At 41.3% G+C, this 14,553-nt stretch overlaps 1 protein-coding gene across 1 annotated transcript in view; it reads left to right on the forward strand.

Moving 5' to 3' along the window:
• The window catches only part of Snapc3 (small nuclear RNA activating complex polypeptide 3), a 50,711-nt gene that overhangs the window by 29,298 nt on the left and 6,860 nt on the right, over positions 1 to 14,553 (forward strand). The window contains exons 6-7 of the mRNA XM_004658512.2: positions 9,986 to 10,068; positions 11,564 to 11,728. Of these exons, the coding sequence (XP_004658569.1) occupies positions 9,986 to 10,068; positions 11,564 to 11,728 (248 nt within the window). The remainder of the gene's footprint in view (positions 1 to 9,985; positions 10,069 to 11,563; positions 11,729 to 14,553) is intronic.

Consider the following 14,553-nt stretch of genomic DNA (forward strand, 5'->3'; position numbering starts at 1 on the left):
GGAAGGGCTGGAGAGATGGCTTAAAAGTTAAGTGCTTGCCTGTGAAGCCTAAGGGCCCTGGTTCGAGGCTTGATTCCCCAGGACCCACGTTAGCCAGATGCACAAGGGGGGGCGCATGCATCTGGAGTTCGTATGCAGTGGCTGGAGGCCCTGGCGTGCCCATTCTCTCCCTCTCTCTCTCTCTTGGTCTCTATCGGCCTCATTCTCTGTCACTCTCAAATAAATAAACAAAACAAAACAAATTTTTTTTAAAGCTAGGGAAACAATGATTACTCTGGCTGGTTTATCAGTGCTGTGATAAATGTTTCATCTTTTTTTTTTTTTTTTTCGAGGTAGGGTCTCACTCTAGCTCAGGCTGACCTGGAATTCACTATGGAGTCTCAGGGTGGCCTTGAACTCACGGCGATCCTCCTACCTCTGCCTCCCGAGTGCTGGGATTAAAGGCGTGCGCCACCACGCCCGGCAAATGTTTCATCTTCCATGTGACTCCTTCCTTTATGTCATTAGTGGAGGCTAAAGAGAACCTTATATGTTACCTCAAGGAATGCCATACACCTCATTTGAAACAAGTCTCTAAGTGGCCTGAGGCTTGCCAACTAGGCTACCCTAGCTGACCAATGAGCCCTAGGGATTCTCCTGTCTCTGCCCAACAAGGGGTTGGAGAGGTGGCTCAGTGGTTAAGTGCACTTCCTCACTTCTTGCACAAGCATGAGTGCCTGAGACTGAATCTACAGATCCCATGTAAATGTAAACAGCTGGCTGTGGTCATACACATTCCCTCAGGGGAGCAGAAACCATCAAAGTACTATGTGCTCTGGAATTAGTAAATAGACCCCTGCTGAAAACAAAGACGGGGCAGAAGAATGCAACATCCCCCATTCTGCTCTAGCCATCAAAGGTGACCCTCCCTTCCACCTTAGGCAAGTATGTGAGGCATCATACCATACCACCCACCACCACATCTGTCATGAAGTCTTCATGCTTGCCTAGCAAGAACTTTACTAACTAAGCTACTTTTTCAGTCCTCTTTTCCATTTTCTTCCAACCTGATTTCACTACAGTATGCTCATTTATTTATTCATTATTCATTCATACATGTTTTGGTGCTGGGGATTAAGCCAAGGGCTTAGCAGGTACTCTGTCTCTTACATCCCCAGACTCACTGTAGCTTTGACTGCTATTCACTCTCCTATCTCAAACTCTGTAGGAGTTTCAGTCTGTCATAACTACCTCCAGCAAAAGTTTGGAGTTGGCCAAGAGCCTCATTAGTTAGCACCCTTTCTTCACCTTTCACTGTATCTAGGACCTGTCAGTACCAGGACCAATGTCAAAGAGGGTGATGATGTCTAAAGTCAGTCTTTGCTGGTATTTTCCAGTATGATAGTCCTCATGGGACAGATCTTTTTGGGTACCTCTTGGTAGAAAGCAAAGTGGCAGGCCAGCTGTCTACAACAGTGGTGGAAGTGATGGTTTACCTGAGAATGAGAAAGACCCAGTCCTGCTGAATTTCAGCACAGGGCAAAATTGCACTAGTTCTGTTACCTGGTACCACCCTGGAAGAAGATCTAGATTCACTGGTTCATTCCAGGACAGGCAGTCTCTCTCTGTATGTACATTAAAACAAAAACAGGGCTGGAGGGATGGTTTAGTGGTTAAGGCATTTGCCTGCAAAGCCAAAGGACCCAGGTTCAATTGCCCAGGACCCACATTAGCCAGATGCACAAGGGGGTGCATGTTTCTGGAGTTTGTTTGCAGTGGCTGGAAGCCCTGGGGCACCCATTCTCTCTCTTGCTCTCCTTCCCTCCCTCCCTCTCTTTCTCTGTCAAATAAATAAAAATAAAATATTTTTTTAAAACAATATTTGGGCTTGGCATGATGGTGCACACCTTTTAATCCCAGCACTTGGGAGGCAGAAGTAGGAGGAATGCTATGAATTTGAGACCAGCCTGAGACTACATAGTAAATTCCAGGTCAGTCTGAGCTAGAGTGAAACTGTACCTTGAATAAAGCCAAAGGACCCTGGTTCAATTCCCCAGGACCCATGTAAGCCAGATGCACAAGGGGGCACATGTGTCTGGAGTTCATTTGTAGTGGCTGGAGGCACTGGCATGCCCATTCTCCCCCCCACCCCCACCCCACTTCCTATGTCTCCCCCTCTTCCTCCTCCTTTCTTTGTCAAATAAATAAAATAAGGGAACAAACAGAATGAAAGTAGAGCTTGGAAAAGGACCAGCATACTCTCCCCTTTTTTTTCAAGTTTCTTTTCTACAACCTACATAAATTGTTAGTTCTCTTTCTTCTTAGAGTGACATATAAGATCATTTTAAAATTGGATTCCTACGTTAACATTCTATACTGTTCATCCCTTATCCCTGCATCTTGTTTCAGCACTGTGAATTTGTGTATCTTTAAGCATTCCGCACTGGCTGAGTGTTTCAGCGTGATAGAAGACAGCTTACTATGATCTGGGAAATTTCACAGCTGTATTATTCAACTCAGCTCCAAATTCACTTGTTTCTTACAGTTTTTCTTGAATATTTGAGAGCTTGTGTCTCTGGCTCCTATGTATTTATGTGGCCATTATAATGCATATTGTAATACTTAGGCTATTTTAATTTGTGCCTGTCTTGCCCACAGGCTAGCTAAATACTAGTCTTTTCTGAGTAATATAGAAATTTGCATTATGGCTTATACAGAAATTATACTTAAATATTTGTTCTCATTAAGATAAGTTCATCAGAGTTTCTATCTCTGCTTCAAGATCAATTTAATGAGAAACAATCTGAATTTACCCTCTTTCATAACAGCCATGTCAATAACTTTGAGTTAGATCTGAAAATCATTCTTGTTTATTTGTTTCTTTGTTTGTTTGTTTTCCTGAGGTAAGGTCTCACTGTAGCTCAGGCTAACCTGGAACTCACTCTGTAGTCCCAGGAAGGCCTCAAATTCACCACAATCCTCTTACCTCTGCCTCCTGAGTGCTGGGATTAAAAGCATGTGCAACCATGCCCAGCTGTGCAGTCATTCTTCAAGAAACTTTGGATATTGTTTTCAAACAACCAGTCATAGTCAATTTATAGCATTTGTACTTTGATGCTGATGCCTTCCTCTTCCTCCTTGTCCTCTTTTTGGTGTTTTGAGGTAGGGTCTCTCACTCTAGCCCACGCTGCTCAGGCGGCTGGCCTGGAATTCACTTTGTAGTCTCAGGGTGGCCTTGAACTCACAGTGATCCTCTTACCTCTGCCTCCCAAGCGCTAGGATTAAAGGCATGCACCTCCACACCCAGCTGTGCCTTCCGTTTTCTAAGCAGAATCCAAAGTGCTATTTACAAATTTTTGTAACATCTCCCGTTAACATTTTTTATCTGCTCCTTTTTATCTACTAAAATTACAGTGTAATCACCAACACCTACCATGTGCCAGGTAAATGCTATCTATGGAAAGAATTATCACTAAGAAAAAGCCAGTCATAAGTCACTCAGGTTCAGTAAGCAGTAGTGGAGGCTGGAGTCAAATCAATGTCATTCTCTGCCCTAGTATGTCCCACATTCCTTGCTATGTTACTGGCATGGCATTTTGTCTGGTTTTAGATGGCTTTCCTTCCCCTTTTGTTTACTTGGTGAGCAGACACTGAGTGACAAATACCTTGATTAAAACACACTAGCACACTTCTAAAAATGGTCTTGTCTCTTCAGAAATCTGTTTTGTTTGCTTTTAGTTTGTAGAGCTATATGTGTTACATTTAAAATTATTATTGTTATTATTATATATTTTTGTGAGGTAGGGCGTCACTCTAGCCTAATCTGACCTGGAACTTGCTTTGTAGTCTCAGGCTGGTCTTGAACTCATGGTCATCCTCCTACCTCTGCCTCTCAAGTGCTGGGATCAAAGGTATGTGTCACCAGCTGTGTCTTAACATTTTTTTTTAAACTTTTATTTGTTAGAGAGGCAGATAAAAAGAATGGATGTGCCAGGGCCTCTGGCTTACGTGAGTCCTGGGGAATTGAACCTGGATCCTTTGGCTCTGCAGGCAAGTGCCTTAACCACTAAGCCATCTTTCCAGCCCATGTTTTTACATTTTTATATGTACTAAATTATTTTTTTAAGAAATATTTTAATATATTTTATTTATTTGAGAAAGAGAAAGAGGCAGAGAGAGAGAGAATGGGCATGCCAGGGCCACCAGCCACTGAAAACAAACTCCAGATGCAGGTGCCCCCTTGTGCATTTTGCTTATGTGGGTCCTGGAGAGTTGAACCGGGATCCTTTGGCTTTGCAGGCAAATGCTTTAACCACTAAGCCACTTGTCCAGCCGTTTTTTAACATTTTTTTTTTACAACTTTCATAATTATAGACAATTAACTGTGATAATTCCCTCCCATTTATTTTCCCCTTCACAAATCCATCCTCCATCATTTCCCATCTCCCCCTCAATTAGTCTGTCTTTTATTTTGATGTCATTGGCTTTTACTCCTATCATGAGGTTCTTATATATATAGCCTGGAAAGACTTGTATTGCATTTGTATTTTATTTTATTTTTTTTAATTTTTTATTTATTTAATTGAGAGCGACAGACACAGAGAGAAAGACAGATAGAGGGAGAGAGAGAGAATGGGCGCGCCAGGGCTTCCAGCCTCTGCAAACGAACTCCAGACGCATGCGCCCCCTTGTGCATCTAGCTAACGTGGGACCTGGGGAACCGAGCCTTGAACCGGGGCCCTTAGGCTTCACAGGCAAGCGCTTAACCGCTAAGCCATCTCTCCAGCCCCTGCATTTGTATTTTACATTGTATGTTTTTTAAAAGATTTCTTTTTTAATATTTTATTTATTTATTAGTTGATTGATTGATTGATTGTAGAAAGAGAGGAGGCAGATAGAATGGGCGTACCAAGGCCTCTAGCAAATGAACTCCAGGTATATGTGCCACCTTGTGCATTTGGCTTATATAGATAGGTACAGGGGAGTTGAACCTGGGGCCTTACACTTCACAGGCAAGTGCCTTAACCACTAAGCCATCTCTCTAGTCCTCTTTTTAAGATTTCTATCGGAAAATTTCAAACATACAAACAATAAAATTGTATAATGAACCTTTATATACTCATTATTGATATTCAAGTTTTAGGTTTTTGCTAGACTTTCATGTGTTTACAACATTGTTACACCTAAGAAAATTGAAAAAGGAGCTGGAGAAATGGCTCAGAAGTTAAGACACTTGCATGCAAAGTCCAGTAACTACGTAAAGCTAGATGCACAAAGTGGCGCGTGTATCCGGAGTTCATTTGCAGTGGCTAGAGGTCCTGGGGTGCCCATTCTGTTTTTCTGCTTGCAAATAAATAAATAAATATTTTAAAAAGAAAAAGAAAATTGAAAGAAGCCCTTGACTTCTAACACTTTTATTGAGAGGGTTATTTGTGATATAAATTCTGATGGCAATTGTGAAACATGAAATAAGTATGTTCCAACCAGCAAGTGGACTATTGAATACTTTTGTTATTGTTTTGAGGTAGGATTTCACTCTAGCCCAGGCTGACCTGTAACTCACTCTAGTCCCAGGCTGGCCTCAAACTCACAGTGATCCTTCTATCTCTGCCTCCCAAATGCTGAGATTAAAGACATGCACCACTATACCTGGCTTGAATACTTAAAAAAAAAAAACAAAAAACTTCATGTTTGATAGTATTTAGAGGATTAGCCCAGAACATTTAAATTTCTTAAGCCTTTAGAGTACAAAATGTGGCTGGGCATGGTGGTAGAGGTAGGAAGATCTCTGAGACAGTTCGAGGCCACCCTGAGACTACTTAGTGAATTCCAGGACAGCCTGAGCTAGAGTGAGACCCTACCTTGGGGGGAGGCAGGTAAAGTACAAAATGTTTTGCTAATATTTTAATGGTTCCTCATGTGTTCATGTCCAATGTACCATTGTTTATTTTGTTCAAATTAACCAGTTTTTGTTGTTGCTGTTGTTTGGTTTTTCAAAGTAGACTCTCATTCTAGTCCAGACTGACCTGGAATTCGCTACGTTATCTCAAGGTGGCCTCGAACTCAGGGCAGTCCTCCTACTTCTGCCTTCCAAGTGCTAGGATGAAAGGCATGGGCCACCATGCCCAATTTAAGAGATTATTCTTAAGAGGAATGCTAAGAAAATATGTACTACTGTTACTTATTACAAATCCTTAGTAAAGGAAGAATGACAACATAAATTTACATTATAAAGTGACCCATAACCAAGCTTCTTCAGCACATCTTTGCCAGGACCATTTCCTTCACAGTAGATAATAGAAATTTCTCTGAAGTTCTAATATAGCTAGTAGGAACAGTTAAAAGCAAGTAATGACTAGTAGCTGACCTAAAATTATATCTTAAGTAATGACTATCAGATGGCCATACTACTGACTGGTAATTATTTTGTTTGTAAAATGAGCATAGAAACTTAAGTTACATTAGATTCATAACAGAAGTAACTTCTTATGCCAGTTTTTCCATATGGATTCCATCCTCCTGAAATTTAGTCCAACTACTTGAGTGAGATACAGACAGAATAGGGGAAGCTAGTTAGTGACTGCCTCCTGTTGCCATTGGAAATTGAAATTCACTACTAATGACATTACACTCTATCTTCCGTGTTATCTACTTTGATTACTTTTTGTTTTGAGACAAGAACTTGTTGTGTAGCTGGCCTTGAACTAGTGATTTCCTTCAAGTGTTGGTATTACATACATGCACCACCATACCTGGCTATATGTGACATATTTGTACAATGAAATAAGGTTACTAATGGATGACATTTTGATGGACACCATTTTTGTTGTTTTAGAGTTCACCTTGTAAAGTACTATGTCAAAAAGCATTGAATTTTTAAAGTCACTTGGTGGAGTTCTATACAAGTGGTTCAGCATGAATAAAATTGTATATAACCAGGTGTGGTGGCACATGCCTTTAATCTCAGCTTTTGGGAGGCAGAGGTGGGAGGGTCGCAGTGAGTTCAAGGCCACCCTGAGACTACATAGTGAATTCCAGTTCAGCCTGAGCTAGAGTGGAACCCTACCTTGAAAAAAAAAAATTGTATATATACTAAGCTTCATTGTTTTTGTTTTAATTTTTTAATTTTTTTATTAACAATTTCCATGATTATAAAAAATACCCCATGGTGATACCCTCCCTCCCCCCCCACTTACCCCTTTGAAACTCCACTCTCCATCATACCCCCTTCCCAATCTCAATCAGTCTCTCTTTTACATTTGATGTCTTGATCTTTTTCTTCCTCTTATGATGGTCTTATGCAGGTAGTATCAGGCACTGTGAGGCCATGGATATCCAGGCCATTTTGTGTCTGGAGGGAGCTTGTTATATGGAGTCCTGCCCTTCCTTTGGCTCTTACATTCTTTCCACCGCCTCTTCCACATTAGACCCTGAGCCTTGGAAGGTGTGATAGAGATATTGCAGTACTGAGCACTGTGGTCATTTCTTGCCATCACCATGATACCTTCTGAGTTGTCCCAAGGTCACTGCCATCTGAAAAGAGAAGATATTCAACCAAAAGTGAGAGTAGCATTAATATAAGGGTGTGAATATTAACAGAAGTGCTTACTGGGCAGTTTGATAAGCATAATATATACATTTGGCCAGACAACAGCAGACGTTACACCCCTAGGGCTTATGACTACCCCTATTTTAAGTTTTTAGTATCAGGGATGTATTCTCTTCCCATGGAGAGGGCCTCCAGTCCAATTAGAGGGCAGTTGGTTTCTATCCTGATAGACATGCCAGTATTGCACCCGTTGTCTCATTTGGCCTGGCTGGCCAATTATAAGTCTTGCAGTGTCCACTGTTGAGTATTGCCAATGGTGATTTCTCTCTCCCCTTGATATGCATGCAACGTAGCTTTTTCCAGCTTTCTGTCAGCTGGTCTACATAGAGGAGGTTTTCAGCTCAGCTCCAGCAGGATTTCTCAGTGACCTTGTAGCTCAAGTCTGTGGAGTCTTCAGCAATAGGGTCTTACCATCTATTCCTGGTGGGAAAGCAAGAGCCTTGGCAATAGCCTGTAATGTTTTGGGGCATCAGGGACCTCTCTGGCCAACAACTCACTGGAAGGTATCCCATCCCTGGCACTGAAAATTTTGTAGCAACAATCTTCAGCTCCTGGGTGTTCCATTGTCCAAAAAAGTAGGATTACATATGTTTTATTTATATCCTCTTAGATTTTGATTAGCTGTCTGTTGCAGTCCGGTTTGCATTGCTGGTAGAAATCACCCAACCAAGAGCAGCTTCTGGGAAGAAGAGATTTATTTTGGCTTACAGGCTCAAGGGGAAGCTCCACGATGGCAGGGGAAAACGATAGCATGAGCAGAGGGTGAACATCACCCCCTGGCCAACATAAGGTGGACCACAGAAACAGGAGGGTGTGCCAAACACTGGCAAGGGGAAACTGGCTATAAAACCATAAGCCCGCCCCCAACAATACACTCCCTCCAGGAGGCATTAATTCCCAAATATCCATCAGCTGGGAACCTAGCATTCACAACACCTAAGTTTATGGGGGACACCTGAATCAAACCACCACACTGTCCCTCCACCTTTCCTTTACTCAATCTCTTCCCCAGACCTCATTTTGGGCCTTTTTACCCCCATTAATCTATTCTTCTACTTACATATATACATATATAAATATATGAATTATTCATTTAGAACCTTTGTTTTATTTGTGAGGTTTTCTGTTTTGTTTTGTTAAGACAGTATCTCACTATGTAGCCCACGCTGGTGTCAGATTTAGCCATCCTCTTGCCTTTGTTTCCCAAGTGCTGGGATTACAAGTGTGTGCCACTAGAACCTTCATTTTAGGCACTAGCTTATTGTCCTGAGGGTTGAGAAGTGTATTAAATGATCGTTCTGTTGCCCCAGCCAGACATGACAGTAAGCACTGTTATATTGTGTAGTCTCCACAATAACCTGTGAAGTATACAGTAGCTTCTGTAGTCAAGACTGTAAACCACCATCCTTTGGTGAAAAGTCTGGTGTCCTTACTAAAAGTTCAGTACCCAAGGGTTCAGCTCACTTGTAAAATTTAAAGTTTTTGCAAAAACACACTGAAAATACAAAAAATGGTCAGGTGAGCCGAGTGTGGTGGTGCACGCCTTTAATCCCAGCACTCGGGAGGCAGAGGTAGGAGGATTGCCATGAGTTCAAGGCCACCCTGAGACTACAGAGTGACTTTCAGGTCAGCGTGAGCTAGAGTGAGACCCTACCTCAAAAAAAAAAAAAAAAAAAAAAAATGGTCAGGTGTTGTGATGCACAACTTTAATCCCAGTACTCCGGAGGCAGAGGTAGGAGGATGGCTAAATCTGAGTTCAAGGTCACCCTGAGACTACACAGTGAATTCCAGGTCAGCCTGAGCTAGAGTGAGACCTTACCTCGAAAAACAAAAAAAGAAAATACAGAAATGTCAGGGGGAAAAAAAAAAACAAACAGATCTTTGTTATTTCTAGGGAAATGTCAAAGATACGTAGTATTCAAAGTAACAGTATGTGCATATATAATCTTGAAGTCATTTAATTCTGAGTTTCTGTCATGAGCCAGAATATACAAATTTAAACGAAGTCTGGTGATTAAAACAGCAATAGGATAAAAGTAACAAGAGCCATAAAGATCATGTTGTTATACCTATATCCAGGAAAACAGTATTTATGACATACTAGGATCCCATTACATTTTAAGGAAATTAATGGCCTTAGCATATTTTGTAAAGGTTATAAAGTTATTGTAATATATTAATATGGTTTTTTTTTTTTTTTTTGGTGGGGGGTTTCAAGGTAGGGTCTCACTCTAGGTGGCCTCAAACTCATGGCAATCCTCCTACCTCTGCCTCCCAAGCGCTGGGATTAAAGATGTGTACCACCATGCCCAGCTTAATATGATTTTGTACTAAATAAAATTTGAATACTGAAGTTGTTGAGTAGACTTTCGTTCAAAACCATCTGTTCTCTTGTAGGACCTATACAAATCAGCCTTTTTTTATTTTGAAGGAACATTTTACAATGATAGGAGATACCCGGAATGCAGAGACTTGAGCAGGTATGGTTCCCAAAAATCTCAGTCTTTACTTCTAATTCTCAAATTAGTCATGTCTCCACAAATCCTACTGTTGGACTCTTAAGACCTTTTCCAAGAAATTATTTATAAATTTTATATTGAACATTATATACATCTGAAACATTGGATCCCACGAACACACTTTATTTATCTCTGATCTTTATATGTAAGTGGTAGTGGTAATCTTTCAGTATTTTTTCTGCTTGTCTAGAATATGCTATTATATGCCCTACATGGAGGGCTGGGTGTGTTTGTGTATGAGAGATGGTAGAGCTTGTTAAATGTTGCTTAGGTAAATTATTATGAAAATTCATCTCCAGTAGCATTTTAATGACACCATATTTTAATTTTTAGTGGCCTCAGTCAGACTGCAGGCATGTACCACCATACTTGCCTTTTATAGTCAACTTTTGTTTGTTTGTTTCTTGAAGTAGGGTCTCACTCAAGCCCAGCCTGACCTAGAACACAACTCGGTAAACTGACCTAGAAATCCTCCCACTTTTTTTTTCCAAAGTAGGGTCTCTCTTTCTCGCTCAGGATGTTCAGGAATTCACTAGGTAGTCTCAGGATGGCCTCAAACTCACAGCAATCCTCCTACCTCTGCCTCCCAAATGCTGGGATTAAAGGTGTGCACCACCATGCCTGGCTGTCTATAGCCACTTAAAAAAAAAAATCCATATTCTAATGCAGTTCTCAAACTAGTATTCAGTTCTCCTTAATACTATGTAAGTAATTGAGGGCCCCCAAGAGCTATAGCTTATAGGCTATAGTTTTTAGTTCTTACCACATTAGAAATTAAAACTAAGAAATATTAAAATACTAATCTATTAAGAAATATTTTTGTGTAACCTCCAGAATACTGTTCATTTCTGACAAGATGAAAGTTGAAAGAGGTAGTGTTGCAGTCGGGTTCACATTGCTGGCAGAAAATAACCAAGAGTATCGTGTGGAGGGGGAGAGTTTATTTTGACTTACTGACTCAGGGGAGGGTCCATGGTGGCAGAGAATATGATGGCATGAGCAGAGGGTGGACATCACCAACATCAGGTGGACAACAGCAACAGGAGAGTGTGCCAAACACTGACAAGGAGAAACTGGCTGTAACACCCATACACCCGCCTCCAATAATACACTGCCTCTAGAAGGCTTTAATTCCCAAATTGCATCAGCTGGCGACCTAGTATTCAGAACACCTAAGTTTATGGGGCACACCTGAATCAAACCACCACAGGTATATAGTACTATTGTGAAAATAATTTTGACCTTATGAGCCATAGATTGAGAACTGCTAGGTGAAGAAAAATTCAGTGTTCCTAATCCTAGACTTTGTCAACCACTATGGAATTCCCATTAAGATAGCAACTGTCCTTTTAAGTAGTGAGCTAGATTATAAGAGACATTCTAAGTAAAAATTCATCTCTGTCCTTTTCAAGGTTTTATAAAGCAGTGCTATAATTGCACCTTTTTCCTCCCTCAGAACTATTACAGAATGGTCAGAGTCCCATGATAGAGGGTATGGGAAGTTTCAGACTGCTAGAATGGAAGATTTCACCTTCAATGACCTGACTATTAAACTTGGCTGTCCTTATTTATACTGTCACCAGGGAGACTGTGAACATGTTGTTGTCATTACAGATATAAGGTAGGTGGCAGCACTCAGAACATTTTATTTATTTAATGTTGTTAGATTTTTGGTGGTGGTGGTGGTGGTGCGGCAGCAGCATTTGTGTGTGAGGTTATATGCCTATATGTTTTCATATGTTTGTGGGCACACATTTGTGTATGGATATGTATGCATGTGCCTGTGAGTTTGGAGACCATAGGTTGACATCAGGGGTCTTCCTCTATCACTCTTTGAAACAGGGTCTCAGTAAACCCAGAGCTCACTGATGGGAATCCTGTTCCCACCTCCCTGGCACTGGGATTGCAGGTGTGCCAGCATTTTACTTGGGTGCTAGGAACCTAAACTCAGATCTTTATGCTTGTACAAAAAGCACTTTACTGACTGAACTGTCTCCCCAGCCCCTGTTATCCTATTTTCTATTTATTTAACAGTACAATAGTATAGGTTGTTTAAAGTGGAGATTAAAAGAATTATCAGGGGGCTGGATGACTTAACAATTAAGGTGCTTGCCTGCAAAGCCAAAGGACCAAGGTTTGATTCCCCAAGACCCATGTAAGCAAGATGCACAAGGTGACGCGTACATCTGAAGTTTGCCTTCAGCAGTTGGAGGCCCTGGTTCGCCTATTCCCTCTCTCCCTCTTTGAAATAAATAAATAAAAAGAAAAAACTGTTTTGAAAATTTTATTTTGGGTCTCAAGGGATAGCTTAGCAGTTAATGCATTTGCCTGCAAAGCCAAAGGACCCAGGTTTGATTCCCCAGGACCCATGTTAGCCAGATGCACAAGGGGGTGTGCGTATCTGGATTAGTCTGCAATGACTGGAGGCCCTGGCGCACCCATTTGCTCTCCCTCTTCCTCTAAAATATTTTTTAAAAGGAGCTGGAGAGCTGGGTGTGGTAGCACACGCCTTTAATCCCAGCACTTGGGAGGCAGAGGTAGGAGGATTGCCATGAGTTCGAGGCCATCCTGAGACTCCATAGTGAATTCCAGGTCAGCCTGAGCTAGAGTGAGACCCTACCTTGAAAAACCAAAAAAAAAAAAAACAAGGAGCTGGAGATGTCTTAGTGGTTAAGCACTTGCCTGTGAAGCCTAAGGACCCCAATTCGAGGCCCAATTCCCCAGGACCCACATAAGCAAGAGGCGCAAGACGGCGCATGCATCTGGAGTTTGTTTGCAGTGGCTGGAGGCCCTAGCATGTCCATATTCTCTCTCTCTCTCTCTCTCTCTCTCTCTGCCTCTTTGTCTGTCGCTTTCAAATAAATATAAATAAACAAAAATTTTTTAAAATAAAAATAGTAATAAATTTAAATTTTTTATTTTTATTTATTAGAGAGAGTGAGAATGGGCACGTCAGGGCCTCTAGCCACTGCAGACAAACTCCAGATGCATGTGCCACCATGTGCAACTGGCTTATGTGGGACCTGGAGAATTGAACCTGGGTCCTTAGGCTTCACAGGCATATGCCTTAATCGCTAAGCCATCTCTCCACCACAAAAAAGAAAAAAAAATTTTTTTTTAAAGAATTATCACTGTGGCTTGGCTTCAGGGAAGGAAAAATGTCTGCTTTCCATGCAATGACCAATTCTGTATGTCTATTTTGGAAAAATCTGTAAGATCTGTTTTTTTCTGTGGTTCTGGGCAGCTAGCTGAATGCATGCTGTGCCAGTGCTCTGCCACTAAGCTCTATTCCTGGGTGGGATTTTTTTTGGGAAGGGCACTTTTTTGCCAAAATATAAAGGAAACAAAGGAAGTGATTCTAGCACTTGACATCATGTAGTTGTGTTTTGATAAAGATGTAAACTGAAGCCAGGCATGGTGGCTTTAAGTATTTCATACAGAGTAAACCATCGTAACGATGTAAGGTGTCATGCAGAATAGATAGTATACAGAAAGGGAAATCTTAGAATGAGTAAAGTGGCATCCCTGTATGATGGCTATGTAGTAAACCTAGAAAATAATTTTGTCTAGAGATTGGAGCCAGGTGCATGGAAGACTCAGGAAAACATGTGTTGGAGGGGAAATAGAGCCAAGAGACCTGTTGGTGTCCAATCCATGGTACAGTAAAAATTAAGTAAATGAAAATAGGGAAGATTAAAGATAGCCAGAAAACCAAATCTTAGCAGTAAAAGAGTAGTAGTTGTCTTGGTGGTAATATTTGTCATAATTTTTAAACATTATTTTATCAATATTATAGTAGTCCTAATAGAGCGAAGTTGAAGAACTACACTTCAAAACAATTAAGATAAATAAAGCCAGGTGTGGTGGCACACGCCTTTAATCTCAGCACTCAGGAGGCAGAGATAGGAGGATCACTGTGAATTTGAGGCCAGCCTAAGACTACATAGTGAATTCCAGGTCAGGTCAGCCTGGGCTAAAATGAAACCCTACCTTGGAAAACCAAAAACGAATACAAAGCAGTTGCCCCCTAGAGAAGAAAAATGGTGAGGCAAAAATTAAAGCACAGATCTCACAGTTATTTGACCTTTACTTATTTTCAGTAGTGGGGAGATGGCTCAGTGGATAAAGTGCTTGCCATGCAAGTTTGAGAACATGAGTTCAAAATTCCAGAACACACATAAAGCTAGACATAGTGGCACAAGTATCTGTAATCCCAACACTTCTATGGTGAGATTGGAGAATCCCTCAGTGCTCATGATGTGCATGCCACCTGGTGTCTGCAAGCAGTGAGAGCCCTACCTGAAACAAGGTGGAAAGCAAGGACTGATATCTGAGATTACACACACACACACACACACACACACGCACTCTCTCCCTCCCTCCCTCCCTCCCTCTCTCTCTCTCTCTCGATCTCTCGATCTCTTTACAGCATATTTATCTCCTGGG

The sequence above is a fragment of the Jaculus jaculus genome, chromosome 1 (assembly GCF_020740685.1).
Source record: "Jaculus jaculus isolate mJacJac1 chromosome 1, mJacJac1.mat.Y.cur, whole genome shotgun sequence".
NCBI lineage: Eukaryota > Metazoa > Chordata > Mammalia > Rodentia > Dipodidae > Jaculus > Jaculus jaculus.